Genomic DNA, 19993 nt, shown 5'->3' with positions numbered 1-19993 from the left:
CTGATTAATTTTTTCTTTCAACGGTTCCTAGATCCAGTTTCGCTTCATATTATAGGTGATAGGTTGAGCTGCACAAAACATAAAGCGTGTGCTTAATATCCCACTTAGTGGATGCAAAATTCAAGCAACAGCAGGTGTTATTCAATCAATTTAATTTGATTCCTATATCATGGTATTCTCATAAATTCATGAGAAAGGGAAAGATCAATGTATTACACTGTTAAGAAATACGAAACATAAATAATACGCTAAATAGAATTTAACAAGGAAGCTTAAAGTACCCTCTGAATAAATTGGTCATACTGATTGTTCATCCACTTTTGACAACATCTTATCATTGAACCAAGACCATAAATCAGTAACAAGGAGACAAAACAGTTAATCAGCAATGTAAATTATAACCTCATACTTCTTTGATCGTTTCCTTCCCTCTACAGACAACAATAATTGGTACCCTTTTTGGTGCATGTAATACATTTGTCACGACTTGGGAAAAAAAATATCTCTGTTTTATTTTTTTCTATTTTCCAAGTAATTTTTACGAGGCTTGAAAAAATCCATCCATTTGAACCACGAAATAAATGGCAAAGGAGAATGGGAAGGAAGGAAGAAGGCTGAAGTTATCATCGTCCACATGTCAAGTGAGGATAGGTTAGCTCACAGCAGCCTCAAACGAGACATCACTTGAGAACTATAAATGAAGTGAAAGCTGTGAATGTGTAGTAAAGAGGTGCATACAACTACAAAGGTTGCTGTAGGAGATAAGATATTGAAGTAGTGCTAAGTGCCTAACACCTGCAGTGAACAATGGCCTCTGCATCAGCATCTCTTCTCAAGTCTTCACTTGTTCTTGACAAGTCTGAGTGGGTGAAGGGACAAACACTTCGCCAACCTTCTGCTGCATCAGTTGTGAGATGCAACCCCACCACCCCATCAGGCCTCACAATCAGAGCTGGTTCCTATGCTGATGAGCTCGTTAAGACCGCGGTATGATAATAATAATAAACAACTTCCTATTCTCTCGCATAAACTAAAATTAACTTATGCACTTAACTTTTATATATCAGCCTTTCTCATTTAACTTCTTCAAAAGTTAACAAGAAGCATAAGTTCATTTTAGCTTATAGAGAAACTGAATATGTTCAATTTAGCTTCTCAAGTACTAATGGAAAAGTTTTTAAGATTCAAATATTAAAAGCATCTTGTAACAAAACTTAATTGAACTATTCATTTCACACCCATAATCCATTTTCTTCGCGCTGCTGAGTTATTTTTGTTTTCACACTGGCTTTGTAGGAATTTAGTGGATAAAGTGTAGTTATAATTGTCACAATTGAGATTATGATTAAATACATGCATAAGTATAGTGATTATGAAAATTTTCTAACCAGCAATTATACACACTTTATTTGCTGAAGTATGTTTCTCTTTATCTAAGAAGCCAAATAAATCTTTGCAGCTGTCCTTGTTTGTCCCCTAAGTAATGGTTTTCACATTGTTGATGCAATAATATTTTGCTGTGTGTTTTCTTGCTTGTTTGTGTGGAAACAGAAAACAGTGGCTTCACCAGGGAGGGGTATTTTGGCCATGGATGAGTCCAATGCTACCTGTGGGAAGCGTTTGGCTTCAATTGGGCTAGAGAACACTGAAGCTAACCGCCAGGCGTACCGTACCCTCCTTGTGACAGTTCCAGGACTTGGTCAGTACATCTCTGGTGCCATTCTCTTTGAGGAAACTCTCTACCAATCCACAACTGATGGCAGGAAGATTGTTGACGTGCTCCTCGAGCAAAACATTGTTCCCGGTATTAAAGTCGACAAGGTAAGCCTTTTGGATTTTGGAATCACCCTATCCTTCCCTTTCCTTTCTATGTAGTTAAATGCCATTTCAGTCTGTGCCTTGCCTGAAATAATAATGGAAAAGAATAAGCACTAGTTTTGATGCCAATATGATATGTACTTATGTTTAATTGTACTATCAATCATCCAGATATTTGTTAGAGTGGCCATATGGAAAGATGTCACATGCCTCACATAAACACTAGTTAGTTGTAACATACTGGAGATTAGCTTTTTGTAGTCTATAATAGTGAAAATTTTGAAGTTAAACTCAAAAGGGAGAATTTGAATATGTATGGCATTGTATGCACTAACGCGTGGTTTATGTGCCGTGAACAACAGGGTTTGGTACCCCTTGCTGGTTCCAACGATGAGTCATGGTGCCAAGGTCTTGATGGTCTTGCCTCTCGCTCGGCTGCATACTACCAGCAAGGTGCCCGTTTCGCCAAATGGTGAGTGCTAATTTCCCCCCCTTTGTGGTGGTGGTGGCAGCAAAATCATTTTCATAATTCCATGCCCTCCTTTTCTTGTGCTGTACATCTTGCTCATCTTTTTCATCATATTATACCAATCCCCAATTCCATATCAGGCGTACTGTTGTGAGCATCCCCAACGGTCCCTCTGCTCTGGCAGTTAAGGAAGCAGCCTGGGGTCTGGCTCGCTATGCCGCAATTGCTCAGGTGAGAAATACCACTCAAGTTATATTAATAATTTCATTTTTTGTTACACTTCTATTTATAGATGATGTGAGGTAGGATACTTTTTTTATATAAACCTAGGAAGAGGATCTATAAATTTCTAATGTTTTCATCTAATGGTTGTTTTAGGACAATGGATTGGTCCCAATTGTGGAGCCAGAGATCTTGCTTGATGGGGAGCATGGTATTGACAGAACTTTTGAAGTAGCAAAAAAGGTCTGGGCAGAGGTTTTCTTCTACCTTGCTGAGAACAATGTCCTTTTTGAGGGTATTCTTCTTAAGCCTAGCATGGTTACACCTGGAGCTGAGTCCAAGGACAAGGCCAGTCCTCAGACAGTTGCTGATTACACCCTCAAGCTCCTTCACAGGAGAATTCCCCCTGCTGTCCCTGGAATTATGGTAATGCCAAATGCATCATCATTCTTTGCATTCCTAACTTCCCTCCCTTTCATGTGCTAATTAACCAATCCTGTGCTATGCAGTTTTTGTCTGGTGGACAGTCTGAGGTTGAAGCTACCCTCAACTTGAATGCCATGAACCAATCTCCAAACCCGTGGCACGTGTCGTTCTCGTATGCCAGAGCCCTCCAAAACACTGCCTTGAAGACATGGGGAGGCCGCCCAGAGAATGTGAAGGCGGCACAAGATGCACTTCTTTTCCGTGCCAAGTCCAACTCGCTCGCCCAGCTTGGGAAGTACACCGGTGAGGGTGAATCTGAGGAAGCCAAGAAGGAGTTGTTCGTCAAAGGCTACTCCTACTAAGATGTTTGTAGTGAATATGATACATGTTAGGCAGCAGCAACACCAGCAGTTGTAGTAGGTGTTGACGGAGGATGAAGTGGAAGAAGACTAATTTGTCTAAAATGTAATGTTTTTATAGTCTTGGAGACTATTTTTGTTTATGGTTACATGTACCTTTACAGCTTATAAACCTTTTTGCTGTGAGTTGTGTACTTGATTGATTGTCTCAATATAACATGGTTGAATCTCGGCAATCAATGAAAAAACCCATTAAAAATGTGTGGAAATTGAAAAAACCCGTTAAATGATCTGTGGGAGGAATATAGCGGCATGATCCATTGCACTATTTGCTGGTTGAATTTGGTATTGCTGAGAAGCTCTTCCAAGACAATTGTATGTCGTCGTTATTTATTTGTTATGACAATCACTGGTACATATATTTTTACTACCCAACTCACACCCAATTAGGACAAGAGTACAAGACTTGTGTTGGCCTTGTGTCTGTTGCATTAGTGAACCCATATCGGGTGAACTGAAACTGATTAACGAAGCACTGAAGGTTCAGCTTATTATGAAGTCAAGGTGTCACTATTTTTTCTTCATGTGCTAGCATGTATAGTCACTTGATCAAATTTAACCATATCATCTTATGCAAATTATCTCCATCCTTCGTGGCTAATCCAATTCTAATAGCTTCACAGAAGCACTTTTGATCATGTACGTAGATGAATTTAAATGAGCATCACTGAAAGATATGGATAGCAAATTGTGTTCGCACAAAGTCCACACCTACAATCAAAACACCAACTAATAACTAACCTGTTAAATATATAGTTTTAGTTATTTACTAGGATGGATATAAAATAGGCCAAAGACAAACACAAAGAAAGTAAGAACCAAATCCACCCAGATTATTCCCTCAAAGCACGTTGCATGGTCGAGAGTTCATTTATCTAATTAAAAATCAAAAAGAAAGAAACTTAATTAAGCACCTTGCATGAATGCGTAAGGAATATTACATGATCTACTAAGAAACGATACCATTATCGAAAACAACTAAGCCAAATTGAAAAGACATGGACGGGCTAATGTCGATGACCTAAAAACCCAAAGTCACTGTCTGCGGAACTCATTAAGTTTGTTGAACTTTCTAATTCTTTTACTACATTTGGTAGGTATCTCCAACAGCGCTTGTGAACTCCACTAATTTTTTTTGGAGCATCTGCTAATGGCAAGCCTGCAATAGGTTGAATGATATCAAGTCAAGTCAGAAAACAAGTACTAAAAAATGCTTCAGTATTCACACAATGCTTCATACAATATACACTTTGTTTTTGGTACATTATGCTTCACACAATATTCACATTGAGAATTTATCAAATAAAGCTTCCAAGTTCTACCAAGCAACAGAAAGAGAAACAAAATTGTCATATAAGCAATAATTATGAGATTTATAACAGATCATAATTAATTTGATATGGGACATGAATGAAAAAAACAGAGAAAGTTAACACTGAGACGGGTGCAAATGTAATGGAGTGCACACAAGCTCAATCCTCTGCAAGTTCTTACAAGCCAAAAATAAGTGTTAAAACACTCTTCAAGGGATCTTGACCTAGGCAATGTTAGACTTGTTCCTTTCGAAATATTAGCATTAGAAATACTACCAACACTTGTATCAAAATTCATAAAAATATATTTACAATTCTTGTTTTAAGTAGCTGTCAGAATAGATGAAATGGAGAACTAGTTGAATTTTTTGGCATCCAAATAGTGACAGAAAATCTAAAGGAAAAGTTTTGATTAAAGTAGATTAAGACAAGGGGCCCGCATATTAAAGAATCAATTTGGCATTATGCCCAGCAGGACAACCATGTAGGCTAAATTGAGCAATAAATAACTCCAACAGAACCTCCTAAGTGACTGCATAAACCAACTCAAGTAAAAACTACAAATTCCCATGTGAGAATCCATAAGCAGCATGGTATTATCAGAAACTCTGACAAGCAACATTGCTCGGAAATGGAGACAAGCATGGAAAGTCAATGAACTATTCTACTGTCCATGTCATTGTATAATGTATATAGTAATTGACAGAAGCACACCTGTTTTAATTTGCAACTCGAAAAGGCAATGAAGCTTGCCCAATCAGATGAAACTCAAACACACACCTCCATTAGTCCTCAATAAGAAACTCCCTACACTTTCACAAACCTAAATATTTATTGATTATGAAAAAATATGCACTTATCATTCAATTTGTTAAGAGTTTATAATAGATTGATTATCCAATATGGGCAATGTAAGAATTCAAAAAGGCATTATTAGCCTAGCCGACAATCTCATTGAAGAATAGCAGTGCAGCATGATTACCAGTACCTTCAACAAACAGAATAATCAAAAGTCAAAACAATTCCAATACACTAACTAACCATTTTTAAAAGCAACCCCCCATGCTTTTCCATGTCTTCCATCCTGTAAAATAAAATGAAATAAGAATGAGAGTCTACTCATGAGAAGTGAGAAATGCGGAGGAATAAATCGGCATCACCTTGTAGAGATTGATTTTAGTGATTTCGTAAGAAACTTCATTCCAGTGAGTCTTGGCCATGTGGTAGCCGATTCCCCAGTTAGGTAAGAACTGAGCCACATCGAACAAGTTCTTCTTTCTTCGCTTCGATTTCTTAGTCTTAGGGTTCTGAGCAGAAGAAACGGCGGATGAAGAAGAAGAACTCAAGGATCTAATGGAGTTGAGCGAAAAGCTTAGTAAGTGAGAGTTTCGAACAGATTCAACTCTGCTACCCAACGCACTTGCCATTGCTTTTCTGCTAAAATCAAAATCTCTCTTGTTGAGAAACAATTGTCAAAAATTTTGGGTTCATGCTATCGTGTTTGACTAAGTATTAAAATACTACGTGAATAAGAAACAAGTATCTATTTTTTGGCAACGGCGTTCGAACCTAAACTATGGTGGAATTGATATTCCATCGTAACCAAATAGACCAGAAATGCCAGCAAAAAAGTAGACCTACTTTGATCAAGACCAAAGGTTAAATTAGTTAATTTAAATAATATAAATTTAAAATTTATTTAAATAATACTCACGAAATTAAATAATTTAATTGGCAGTTATACTTATATTTAATGATATAATTCCTAATTTAAGAAATTATATTTTTCACCCATGCATAATTGAATATGACTTAAATGATTAATACATAATAAATAGTAAATACATATACTTTTATTATAAATGAGTAAATATAAAAAAATTAGAAAGTGATACAGTATTTCTCATAGTTACGACCAAACGATATTTCCAATTGTTTATTATATAAATGAGCAAAGCTAGTACTTACAAGGTCCTTTTATATAACATGAGTTTAATTTTGATATATTTATTATTATAAAGATGTTAACATCATCAACTAATTAAAATTATTTTAGATATGATTTTTAATGTAAATATTACAAAAATAAATAATTTTTCATACATTAGTAATATAATAGTGTAAAAATCTCTTGTGGTATTAGTATATTTTAAACTTAAATATAATTTTAGTTCTCAAATTTTATTCAATTTATAACTTTGTTCCTTCATTTAGAAATAAAGACATTTAATTTTTTATTTTAAAAAATTCATAATTTTGGTCCTCCTATTTTAAAATATAGAAATTTGGTCTTTCTATTTTTTAAAAATTCATAATTTTGGCATAATTCTCTATTTTGCCTATGTGAATTTTTTAAAATTAAAAAAATCAAATGTCTCTATTTTAAAATAAAATTATCAAAATTGTGAATGTTCTAAAATATGAGGATCAAATGTCTCTATTTTAAAAATTGAAGGATTAAAGTTACAGATGAAATAAAATAAGAAGACGAAAATTATATTTAAGTCTGTATTTTAATTAAAGATAAATGTTAATAACATAGTCTCTAACTTTATTTGGATACTCTCTAATGATGAATGAAACTCATTACATAAGAAGCAAAGCCTATCAAATTTTGTGCTTTTAAATTTCAACTAATAAAAGTGTGTAGAAAAAAATGTGCTAAAAATGGAATGATTGACCATTTTGGATCATTTTTTATAAATAAAATACTAATATGAATTTCTGTTAAAATAATTCATCAACATGAGTTCCTTTTGACCATTAATCAGTCAAAATTATATTTTTGACCAATAAATTCAAAGTGTCATATTCTCCTTAAACCTACCTATTAAACTATTTAAAAAATACCCATATTAATATTTTATTTATAAAAATAACTCAAAATATTCTTTTGTTAAAAATGTATTACTAACACTTCTATTCAATCAAATTCTTGTTATATTTTACAATTTTATTTATATAATATATTAATGTTTTATTATAAAACGTTTAATATAAATTAATAATAAACCCTAAACAATAAAACCAAACGGGTAATAATTGCTAGATTAACATTAAAGATATGCGGTTTTTAGAAAAAAACAAAATGAAATTAATTCAAGATACTTAGTTGTTTTGTTTAGAGAAGCTTCATACTTTGTTAATCCTATATTTTGGAAATAGTTTAGTTGGCTGGCTATAAAGGACTGATAATACCCAAATACAATATTATTTTTTTCAAATAAAAATGAGATGAATCAAGTATATAAGAACACACTTTGTTAATCCTATCTTTGCGGATTAGTTGGCCAAGATACTTGGTAACCCCTAAACCTAAAAATTGAAACATTTCTTTGAAATTTGGGATAATTCAAACATTACACGTTGTTAAATTATATTAGAGAATGATTAATCATGACAGTTTGATAGCCCTAATTTTAAAATGAACATTTTTAATTGTTTGGGCCGGTTAGCTGGGTGCAAGGGTTTGGACTTTGGAGAGTAATATGAGGGTTCCTCTTCTACGGGGGGCCATAAATAGTCTTTACTTTAACCGATGCATTAGCATTCCGTCCCTTTTAAGATAGTACAGAAACTGAAGGCAGCAGATTTCAACAATTTGAAGGTTGAATCATATATATATAGACATGTAATAAAATATCATAAAGTTTGTATTAAAACCAACAGTTCCTCTGCTGTCAGACTAGGAAAACCAAAATATTAAGGATGCATTGGACATAAGCTGCTTTAAGGAACGTGGTATATCCTGGACAACAATTTATGTTATACCCTCGAATTTATGCAGTAGTAACCTTGTTTATGCAGCTCATCCATATGAAAGCAACTATTTTCCGTCATTAATTAGGTCTGCAGCCAAACAATTCAAATTTTAAGCAAAAAAAAAAACAAGATTCACATAAACAAGGTCAACAGTGTAAAAGAAATTTGAGTAAACATAATATTTCTGTAGCCTCTGCCCACACTGGCACACCCTATATGTTGTACCTTTGTTACTTCTCAGACTCTTGTTTGAAGGATTCTACTGGTGGCACACTGGCAGATTCATGATTATTGCCTCTTAAAATATCCATGCATTGTTCCTTAAAAAAACAGACTATATGTTAATTCAACAACTAAATCAAGTGTCACAACTTTTGTAGTTTCTGAGCGCTTAAGAAAACCAATTAAATTCAAGGGTTATGAAATGCATATTACAAAACAGCCCACAAATCAAGAACTCAAATCAATATGGAAAACGAGAAAAAAAAAATTACCTGGTTGTTTGGTGCTGATCCATTTAACCGCAGTGGCCTGGTATTAAGATCAATTAACTTTTTATCCATTTTTCCATGACCATCAATATTATTTTCTTGCCTTGGAAAAGGTGAGACACTGTGATTCTGCTGACTATCTCTTGTTTTTAGCTTGAGTGACTGACTTTCATCCCTTCTCGATTCATTTTGATCCATAGGTTGCAGCTCTAGTTCTTCCATTTGGGCAGGTTTATCACCTGGAAACTGACATAAAAAAGTCCAAAACGAAGATAAATAAACTTCAAAATATCTATTCAGAAGCTAGAAAGCTTGATAATTCATTGCAGCCTAAAACATACCTGAGCTCTTTGCCTCAATAGAAGATATCTTCCATGGGTTCTTTTACCACCAACATGCACAATCATATCACATTGCAGACACAGCGAACTACCATCTATCTCACAGTAAAAGAAAGCTACACATACAAATTTCCATGACAAGGGACAAAGGTTCAACTTCTATATAGTTTAGAATGCACAATCTTGCAAAAAAGATATGAATACCCTTCAGTACCAGGTGCATTTTCACATATGTCACAGCGTGGAACATCAGTGGGGTCAGCAAGGCCAACTCGAACATGCCTACTAGCAAGTTTGTTACACATATGGATCTGTAGCTCCAATGCAAACCACAAACACGATGCTGTCAGAGAAAAAAAATTACATGCAAATGTATGGTACTTCCATTAAATTATACATGAATGTCGTTACCAGAAACACATGTCAAAAGGCATAAATAAGTGAGTATTAGTAATTATTACCCCATCCAATCCAAAATATAAAATTCACATGTAGGATGCATCACTTAACATAAAAAGATTTGCAAGGAAAGTATGTACAGATGGCTGGTGCAAAATATCATTTCATTCGCCGGCTTGGCTACTTATATTCTTGTGCCATTTTCAAGTGAGTCCCAATTCCAACTCTTTTGATTAAGTGAATCAATCTCCATATGAAGATTCCATGCAATAATAATTCAAAGGCATTTAAAATCCAATGGTGTAAAAGAACATCTTAAAAGATATAGGCCCTGTTTAGATAAACTTGTCCGTAAACACTTACAGGAAAAGACAATAAGAAGGTAAAATGAGTTGAATTTCTCACAATATAAGCTAAAATCAACTTATGCACTTAAGCTTTTGGAGAAGTTAAATGAAAGAGCTTCTATAAAAGTTAGGTGTACAAATTGATGTTTACTCAAACAAGGCCATATAATATAATTAATGAAACATAATAGTAGCAAATTTGTTAATCCGCTTAAAAAGAAACTCGTTCATTTTGGTCGTACTCAAAGAAGGTAAGAAAATTACATCAACAGCAAGCAATATCTAAACTGGAAGTAAATGCAAATTAAAAACAACATGAAAATCTGAGAAAAAAATTGTGAATGAGTGAGCACACTGCTTACTTATGAGATCCAACACCAAAATTGAAGTGAAACAATAATATTCAAGCAGAATTTGGCATCATTTGTTGCTCCTTTGAACACACTTTATAAAAAGTAAAATAAAATTCAATAAAGCAGGGAAAAGTGTAAATAATTCTTCAAAGCATTGAATTATAGATGAAAAAAGAAGTAAAATTGAAAGAGTGAAGAAAGCAGCAACCTTGTGGTCACAAGCGGAGCAGAGAGCGGCCTCATCAGCGGCGCAGAAGAGAATGGCAGCGGCGCTCTCGCATACGTCGCAAAGGGTTCGCATTATCTTCAATTTCTTTATGTTTATGCCTTCGAATGCTCTCCTTCGCCTTTCTTCTTCTTCTTCTTCAATTCTTCAAAACTTGACTTCATCTTAGCAATTCTAAAACAGTACTATTAAGAAGGATTCCACAACTAGACGAATGCAAAGTTGAAAAATACTCGAAAGTAAAGCAGAGAAATAAATAAATGAATAAATTTATTGATATTAATTGTTATCTCATAAAAGTGAATAAATTTATTATTAGTTTATGCACTTTCGGATGAAAAATTATAATTACAAAATATTACCCATCATATATTAGATATTAATATTATGATGACTTAAAAATATATTCTAATTAAATTATTTATTATGTATATTTATACAGTGAAAAAATCAACATGTATATAGTAATCAAAACTCTTTTAAGCCTAAAGTACAAGTAAAATTAATTAATTTTTGTGCTACTTAAAAATGTTAGTTAATATTCCACCTAGTCCATTTTCTTAAGAAACGAGTAATAGTGTAAAACAATTAAAGAAAATATTATTTAATTCTACTAATTACATTTAATAATTTTTTTACTAAATTTCTTTCACTAAAATTTGATATAAGAATAGAAAAAATTAATCATCAACAAAATGAATCAAAATTTTTAATAAAAAATAATCACCCAGAAAATTAGATACTTAACGCAACCCCATTAAAAAAAAACTTTGCACAAATATTAGTGTGAAAAAACAAATTTGGTTTAGATAAAACCTTTTTATCCAAGATAGTCGTGGCAAGTGGTAACTTTTTTTTTTTTTCAATGTGGCAAGTGGCAACAGATGACCATGAACCATGGCTGCTACCCGGGCCCACTCTGATCCTTTGCTCGGTCACGTAGCTTCCACGTTTAAAATTAAAACACTACTAATTACTAATATCATACATTGTACATTAATTACTAAAACAAAAAACAAAAATCATGTAATGTATAATTTGTCATGTAAAATAATCTAAATGATACAATTAAGTGTTTGCTTGATTTAAATTTTAACTATTAGGCTTTCCAAACAATTAGCTAGCATTCAAAACTAAGTTTTTCCAATATATAGACACACAAACACAGGATGATTGAACTCAACAAAAGTAGATGATAGAGCATGCTGGAACCACAAAGATTCGAAGGTGAGTAGTAATATGAAAGTAACCGTTCATCCATTCACAGCCACATGTTGTATAACTACCAGCCTGTGCTCGTGGTGGCTTGCTATTATCGTTTGTCCGTGAAGAAAATGGCAAATTAACCGAAGCAAAACTCCAAAAATGTGGGTTAAGATTGATTACATCGTGAAAGCACCACCAAATCGAATCTCATACTCTTATTCTCGTGTCAGCTTCTATTCTACTGTCGCACCTTTACTTTTCTACATTCTTGGGTCATTGCCTATTTTTAATGGCCCAAAATACTTGTATATGGGCTTACAATAACAACTGTATTCTATGTACAACCATATCAGGGCATTTGTTTCTTGTTCAAAAAGTCTCAAATGGTAAAAAATATCCTTATCCCTAGCACCTCCTCTCCCCCTTCAATCCTTGTGCCACCGCCTCTTTTACCAACAAGGTCCGATCCTCCACCGTGAGAGAGGTTGTTGTGTTTGTGCTCGTGTTTGCATCTGATTCTAATGAAACATGCTTCGCAAGCAAAAGCCCCAGCAATATCTGCTTCTCCGGCGTCATTATCTGGTTTATGTGACCATTTTTAGGGGGCAAAATCAAAAGCGAAACGAGATCAAAAGCTTTGTAAAGGCGGATTAAAAATGGGTCAGGATCCTGTCGCCTATTCCAGAACGGTTATTTCGGAATAAGATCCTATTTTGGAATACAAAATATAATTTTTCGTATTTCAGAATAACCATTCTCGAATAGGAGTACCTGATAAAAGAAGTATTTTTATCCGTTAGAGTCTTTTAGGAGGTGCAAAATGCAAAATGGAAGGTGTAGCAAACAAATGCCCTCATTTGAGGCTGGTTTCTAATGAACGAGGCAAAAAACGAGCAAGTTACATATGACCCGAAGCTACACATGGATAAGTACATTTTGGAAGTTGGAATAAAAATAGAGACTTTGAAAAAAAAAGTCTGAAAAATATTTCTTTAATTAGAAAGGAATGGAAAATGCTAAAACCTACGGGGGAAAATGAAAAAGGAATCAGCGATGCGTGAGTTTGCATCTTGGGTATAAGGTCATATTACTGTAATTTACCAGATTAGTTAATAAAATTTTCATAGCACTTTTACAACCTGATTCGTGATAAATAAGTGATATACTCGAAGTCGATATTCTTTTCTTTAACCTCCAACTGTGATTTCTGGCTCTTTTCTTTATGCTCTCGTTGAATCAAGTGTAATTTGCTAGAAAATTGTCACAAAGTGCTCAGTTTTAAATCACATTAATAATGCTAATAATTATGAAGTCATCTAGTTAAGAATTTAGCAAATTTGATGAAGCGGGAACTGGGAAGACAGGTTAAACACACTTGATTTGTAGTGCTTATAATATATAAACCGTTATAATTTTTTTCTTCCAAAAACTAGTGTTAAGATATTTCACTTGTTGACCTTTTTTTGCATTATGTAATATTTTTTATATCGATATAATTTGTTTAGAAAGATATATATATATATATATATATATATATATTACTAAACATTCCTTGATTTTAATTTTTTTTCTCATATTATACAATTCAAATGTGTATGTTTTGTCTAAATTTCAAGCTAGATCAATTTTAGATTAGTATTCAGTTGATTCAAGACTAAGTTGGGTTCACAAATAAAATTAGTCCAATCGAAAATTAGGTCTGGACATATAATCTATATACACAAGGATGACACTATCCATATGTATTATGTCAAGAGTGTGTTGTCTTTCTGGCTTAGAAACATACTAAGCTCGAGTGCTCAACTTGACAAAAGAATATTTATAAAATAAAGAACTAGCTGCAAAGTTTATTGATCTTTAGATAACAAGTAATTATTTACCAACGAAAAAAAGATAGCAAGTAACTAGAGCAATATTTAAAGTCTTTCTATCGGTTTATTCTTTTTTAAATCAAACCAGCTATAAAGTTGAAAGGAAGATGTTCTGCGTCTCACTTTACTCCAAAGCCTGAGACTGAATTAGATTCCAAGATCTAAAAGAAATTAGGAGGGGAGCAGAGCAATTGCTGAATGTTGCAACGAACTTGGAGTTGGACATCAAAGATAATAATGTAGGAGAAAAGCCTGCATCTGAGAAAAACATGAACAAAGCACAAAAACACATGCAACTCAGTCTTTATTAAAGTCAGCCTCTTTGGACTTTAATCCAAGTTTTTGTTCTACATCAGCCTGTTAACACTTTTTGCATGTGCTCAAGTAAAGTGTAAGTTACGAACTTCTCATCAGCAGCTTAAAGATTAACTTCACTGCCATCATTGGTAAACTTTGGAGTAATTTATTGAAACAAAAGAAATTCATTACAGTACAATAACAAAATAGTAGTATCATTTATTAAGGGACAAAGCTAGTATTAGTAAGTGTTATAATGGTTTTTATTAGATTAATATTTATCTAACAGAAATTAAACTATTTATATAAAAATTGTAGATTATACATAGGGTCATGACTAATTTTATGCAAATGATCGTTTAAAGCTTCCAATTATTTTAGGACCCCGCAAAAGACTATATGTATTTTTTTTTTAAATATCTATTGTTAATTCAAATTATTACTTGACAAGTTTTATTGTGGTGATATATTTCATTAAATCTTTTTTTTTATATTTTTATATCACTTTAAAATAAAATTTATTATCAACATGATGATTATTATCAATTTCAAAACCTTTCACAATTATCTCTCCTTAACCTCTTCCATTTTGCTCTTCTTCCCTCTATCTTTCTAACTTTTCATTTTCTAAATTTATTTGGGGGGATTTTAATATTCTTAACCATTATTTTGGTAAATTGGTAATAACAGAGTTGGGTGTAGGTAAGATAATAAATAAAGATATTATTATCATTTTATATAAATAACAAGATAATAGTTTTATTAAATCATTTCATGTGTATAAAAATAAAGTGTTATTTTGCTACTATTTCTTAATTTTTATTTTTATTAACTATAAATAATATTATAACACACACATTATAGATTATACATGAAAAATATAAAAATCAAGTGTTGGTTAATGCATTGAATTATTTAAATATTACTTAAGTTCAATCATTAAAAAAAATATTTTTTTATTAGATTTTATTTACTTTCCAGTCCAACTTCAAATTAATCAAGATTTAAAAGTAAAAGATTAGGACAAAAATAATATATGAAATATATAAAAAGAATATGTGAAAAAAAAAAAAGGATGGCAGGAAAATCTTGAGTAAACTGACTTTAACTTTTCTTAGTAAATATGTAAAGAAAGAAAGAGTTAATTAAGATTACAAGGAAGTAATTTAATTGAATTCAGTGACTAATTAACCCTTACCTTTTCATCTTGTACATTAAAAAAATGAATTTGAAGGAAATTGCGGGTTTTGGTATGAATATTGATGAACCCAACCATATTAGATTAATATTGATTGAATGGATCAAAGGACATCCATCATCTATTATCCTAATATATATATATATTTTGCGAGTGCTTGATGATTTCAACAGGATGAAGAGAATTGAGATGAGATGAGATGAGATTGAGAATATATAAAACGCAAAGGGCCCATACAGTCATAGGTACGCGTGCTACCCAAAACCCAAATGGAAGAGTTGTCTTTGACTCTTCCCGCAAATCCCAAACCGTACGATATCTTTTTTCAGTATCGTTTTTTCTGCTTTTGTTGGCACTTTACAATGTGCCTATAGCGTCATAAGTGGCATGCTATGGTCCATCATTATGCCACCAAATGGGGAAGACATCACTTTCTTTCTTCCTCTACCACAAAGGCTTAAACCCGCAAATTTTTAGGTTGCTCTTGATTGGACCCTTGATGTCATTTAATAATTAGAGGTTAATTGAAAATGTTAAGTCAAATAGTAATGAATTCTTAGAGAATCATTTTTTAAGTTAAATCAAATGTAGTTGTGGTCTCCTTGTCATAGAGTGAAAGGTGGACTTAATTTGCGGAGGGAATTGAAGATCACTCAATTGAACCGAAATAGAAGGAATAAAGATAGCTCTCATCAAGAGGAGGAAGTCCCTCTAATTTTATCACTAATTTAACCAAGGAACATGAGAAATGAACATCATAACTGTTTCCTAAGAAGTAAGTTCAAAACTTAATAGTTGAAATAATATATATTGAGTTATATATTCTCAACAACCAATCAGATTAATCCCGTGTTGGTCATTTGATCGCTTGTACATTCTTGATCCAAAATCAAAATCAGTAAGATATAAATTATTCTTGAATATAAAGCCAAATTTATTTATAGATATACTTTTTAGATAAATAAATAGTTCTTTTTTTTTAGAAAGGCAAACAATATATTATAAAAGGTACCAGTGGTACTATAGCGTCTAAATAAATAGTTCTTAGTTCTTATTATACATACGTAAACTCTAAACTTGCAACCCAAGTTATAATAAATTAGTTTAACTGCAAATGGCATTCACAAGCTTCGTTGATTTATTTTAGGACTAAAAAAGCTAACATAGATTGAAACATGAAAAAAACGCACAATTAAAAAGCTAACATAGAATGAAACATGAAAAGAAATGCACAATGTAATCATGATTAATGGCTTTTTCAGAAAGGGACGCCATTGTTTTCCTGTGTTTAATAATGTTTTAAGCTCCAAACACGAAACGAAGAAAATTATGAAGGTTTGAAGCCGTCTTTTAGAAAGAAAAATAAATAATGGTAATGATTTTCATTGACTTTGTAAGAATGAACAGACTCACGCGTAATTTAAAGTTTCTGTAATCAGGGTATGATATTTTCTTCCTGGTAATCAAGATAATGTTAATTAAGAGGGACTAGGTCACTAGGGCTTTCACTAAGTTAAAAGACTAGACATGAAAAAAAAAATTACAACATTTGTTCACTAAGGGATTTGACCCCTCTAAAATTATTTTGTTGCTGTAACTAATCAAAGAATATGTTGTAGCTAGTGATTGGGAGGGGGGGCTATATTAAAACTTGGGTTAAATTAAAAATGTGGCCCCACACTTCGAGACTATATGGAAGAAAAAAAACTCTACATTTTGCTTCTTACATGATTTTTCTTTTTTCACAAATTATTTTAATCATCATTGGTCAATATAACACTATTATTACCAAAGTGTTTTATTTATAGGCAAGAACTGATTCAGAAACCTACGAGAAGGGTTTTTTTTTTCCAACAATTATTTAAATATTTAACTTTAACAAATAACTAGCTATTTGACAAATAATAACTTTTGAAAGAGTAGTTATTGATCTACATGTGTAACAATTATTTCTTAAAATTTTGGTAATTATTTTAATATAAAACAGTAAAAAAATCTACATAGTATAGATTTACTGCATTGTTTGTATGGATATTTATGTTTTTTATTTACTTACAATTTTGTTAATTAGTTTAATAACTACGTAGTATAGCAGTAAACAAAAAACTATTTTTCAGTACATTGAGAATGTGCGTAAAGATTATTATTAAAGGTTCCACATACTAATTATAACTCATACTATTTTTTTGTTTTATGTTTTGGAAGACTTTTTAGTCTCACGGACAAAATAATAATCAAACACGATTCACAATCCATGAAAAAAAAAAGTTATAGTAATAATTAAAATTCATCAAATTCTTAATTCTATAACAATAATATATAATACATATAAATATGTTTATAATAAAATAATGTTAATATATGTTGAACCAATTATAAATTAAGCTATGTCATAGACTTATGGCTTCTTTGTTGAGGTCCAATGTTGGCTCGGAAATATGAATAAATGGTACTCAAAATAATTTAGGAACAAGGATTTTTTTTGGGTATGTTTTCTAGTTCCAACTTATTTGACTCGTCTTATTGGCTAATTGGTACCAATTATCCCTCAAAAAAGAAATAGGTAACCGTACGTGTATCAGTAAAAAAAAAAAAACAAAAAATAGACAAAAACGCACACACGCGTATATATATATATACCCCCTTACTTGTAGGGACTAAATAATAAATCTACCATAAACATAAATAATAAGTGTATTTTTTTTGTGAAGGAACCAAAATAAAATATATATGTTAATTTATTTTATATAGAGACTAAAAAAATATTGTCAAATATAGAGATTAAATTTAATATTTTTATAATGTTGACAAACAATGAGAACCATTATAAATGATAGGAGAAGTTGAGTCTTTCTAAATTTTTTAAATAATAAAAACAGAAGTTAAAATTAATTAAAAAATGAGAATAAAAAAGTTAACAATATAAAAAATAGTAGAAAATTAATGTTGGTTAGAAAAAAAATTGAAAAATTTAAGAAGTTATCTAAAAACAATTTTTTTATTGAAATGTGGACACCAAATTAAAGGTATTTCCTTTATTATTAGTAGGTTAAATTAATTATTTTATTTTATTTTTTATTCAACTTAATATTTTAATTTTTTAAATCAATTTAATTTAGTCGGTAAAAAATCACACTTTATAATAATTTAAAACCGTCACTAAAAGAATGTAAACTTCCACAAAATTCATATTTTTTTTAAAAAAATGAATCAACTTTAAAAATTAGATAAATAAATTGAAAAAAAAATCAAATTAAATTGATTTTAAAAATTAAAAAATCAAATTGAATCTAAATAATGAATTATGGGAGAAAAATTAATTTAACCCTATTATTATAAATTATTAGTATAGATATATAAACGATTGTTTAAGTAAATTTTAACTAGTACTCGATAACATTGTTGATTTGTTCATAAATATTTCATGATATTTGTGGATGGCAACAACAAATAGTGTATTAAATTCTAAGGTTGGTAGCTAGTGTGACAGAGAAAAGGAAGCAGTTGTCCTGATTTATATATATTGCCTTTCTTCCAGCTGTCTCCGATCACAACGTGAAGCACGTTACAAGGACCAAGCCCCTCCCAATCCTTCCTTGTTTTCCACTTCTAAGTTCTGACAGAGCTAGTTTGAAGGAGTTCACTGTCCGCGTCACAAACAATACGGAGTTATGTTCACCGATCATTGTTTTTCGTCTAGCTTAGACATACGTCACTACAAAATAGAAATTAAAATAAACTGTGAAATTAATGAAGACGTGTTTGATTTTCTGCTTAACGCCAATCCAATCAAATTTATCTTCATGATGGACTTCTTATAAAATGGGAAGGAGTGAAGGACAAATAAATGAACACACCCATAATCTAATTTGCACCTACCAAGGTTTTATTAGGTGAATATCATAATGTGGAAGGCGGATGAAGTTCTATTTACATATTTGCACGTGAAAATAAAAGAAAATAAACAACATTGCTTTTGTACCTGCAAAAGAGTATTAGGATAATTTTCTCCTCCAGTGTGCTGGAGACTATTTGTTGTTCTTTGACAGGTTCCTTCTTTGGAGATGGTAGGAATGGGTATACATCTTTTACTATATTAACAATACCTAGGGATATGGCCCAAAACCCTTCCACCACGACCAAACACCCCTCAATCACAACTAATCACAACTAATTATCTATTGATTAGTTACTATCCCATGGCCAAATAAACCCAGGAACATGATCTAATATTTCTTCATTATAATTAATCTAATATTTCTTCATTATAATTAAAACACTTTGAATATGTGATATTCTATAACGTGGTCGAATATTCCCTCGAACATATACACAATCATTCATTTTTTTTTTTAAAAATCTCATCAATGTTGTTTTTTACATAAGGAAATTTACAACTTTAATTAATATCAAGTATCATTTTAAAAAATGGCAATAACTGATAAATAATTAATGAAAAAAGTGGATTTGTTTTTATAAATAATATTTTTTTATAAAAGATAATTATGCTTGAATTAGATAAGATCACCATGTAAAAAAAATAACTTGACATTAAGATGATAAAAAACTTAACACCTCTTATCCCAATTATAAGATTCTTTTTTTGCATTTGAAATCTAAAAAATCTTTTAACATGTACTACTACTTTGACATTGAAATGTGAATGTTGTTTTTTATTTTTTGTTCAATAGATGTGTATTGTTAATGTAATTTTGTTCTGCTATTGTAATGAATGATGCAGTAAAAGAAATTTACACTAGCATTTTTTTATTTGTAAGAATATCTAAAACAATATATGAAAACATCTTATTTAACCAATAAATAAAAAATCCTTA

General features: G+C 31.5%; 3 protein-coding genes and 1 long non-coding RNA gene across 4 annotated transcripts; 1 reads left to right on the top strand and 3 right to left on the bottom strand.

Moving 5' to 3' along the window:
* Nucleotides 1-568: 568 nt before the first annotated feature.
* LOC100818915 (fructose-bisphosphate aldolase 1, chloroplastic) lies at nt 569-3534 on the top strand. The gene is made up of 6 exons (XM_003537789.5): nt 569-987; nt 1552-1821; nt 2181-2290; nt 2428-2518; nt 2666-2935; nt 3019-3534. Exons 1-6 carry the CDS (start codon nt 808-810, stop codon nt 3295-3297), a joined length of 1200 nt encoding a protein of 399 aa, XP_003537837.1. The 5' UTR covers nt 569-807; the 3' UTR covers nt 3298-3534.
* Nucleotides 1636-2282, bottom strand: LOC106795169 (uncharacterized). The gene is made up of 2 exons (XR_001383466.2): nt 2154-2282; nt 1636-1903 (listed from the first exon to the last, which is right to left on the bottom strand). It is a non-coding gene; the product is annotated as an uncharacterized lncRNA (long non-coding RNA).
* A 632-nt stretch (nt 3535-4166) lies between the features above and the next one.
* LOC100816970 (uncharacterized) lies at nt 4167-6315 on the bottom strand. Its single transcript, XM_003537785.5, has 3 exons — nt 5828-6315; nt 5709-5751; nt 4167-4513 (listed from the first exon to the last, which is right to left on the bottom strand). Exons 1-3 carry the CDS (start codon nt 6092-6094, stop codon nt 4362-4364), a joined length of 462 nt encoding a protein of 153 aa, XP_003537833.1. The 5' UTR covers nt 6095-6315; the 3' UTR covers nt 4167-4361.
* Nucleotides 6316-8258: 1943 nt separating this feature from the next.
* Nucleotides 8259-10782, bottom strand: LOC100527369 (uncharacterized). The gene is made up of 6 exons (NM_001248166.2): nt 10569-10782; nt 9476-9572; nt 9262-9377; nt 8924-9166; nt 8655-8749; nt 8259-8516 (listed from the first exon to the last, which is right to left on the bottom strand). Exons 1-5 carry the CDS (start codon nt 10659-10661, stop codon nt 8660-8662), a joined length of 639 nt encoding a protein of 212 aa, NP_001235095.1. The 5' UTR covers nt 10662-10782; the 3' UTR covers nt 8259-8516; nt 8655-8659.
* Nucleotides 10783-19993: the final 9211 nt, after the last annotated feature.

This window comes from Glycine max, chromosome 11 (assembly GCF_000004515.6).
Source record: "Glycine max cultivar Williams 82 chromosome 11, Glycine_max_v4.0, whole genome shotgun sequence".
In the NCBI taxonomy this organism is placed as follows: domain Eukaryota; kingdom Viridiplantae; phylum Streptophyta; class Magnoliopsida; order Fabales; family Fabaceae; genus Glycine; species Glycine max.
This window is presented reverse-complemented; position numbering and strand designations above follow the sequence as displayed.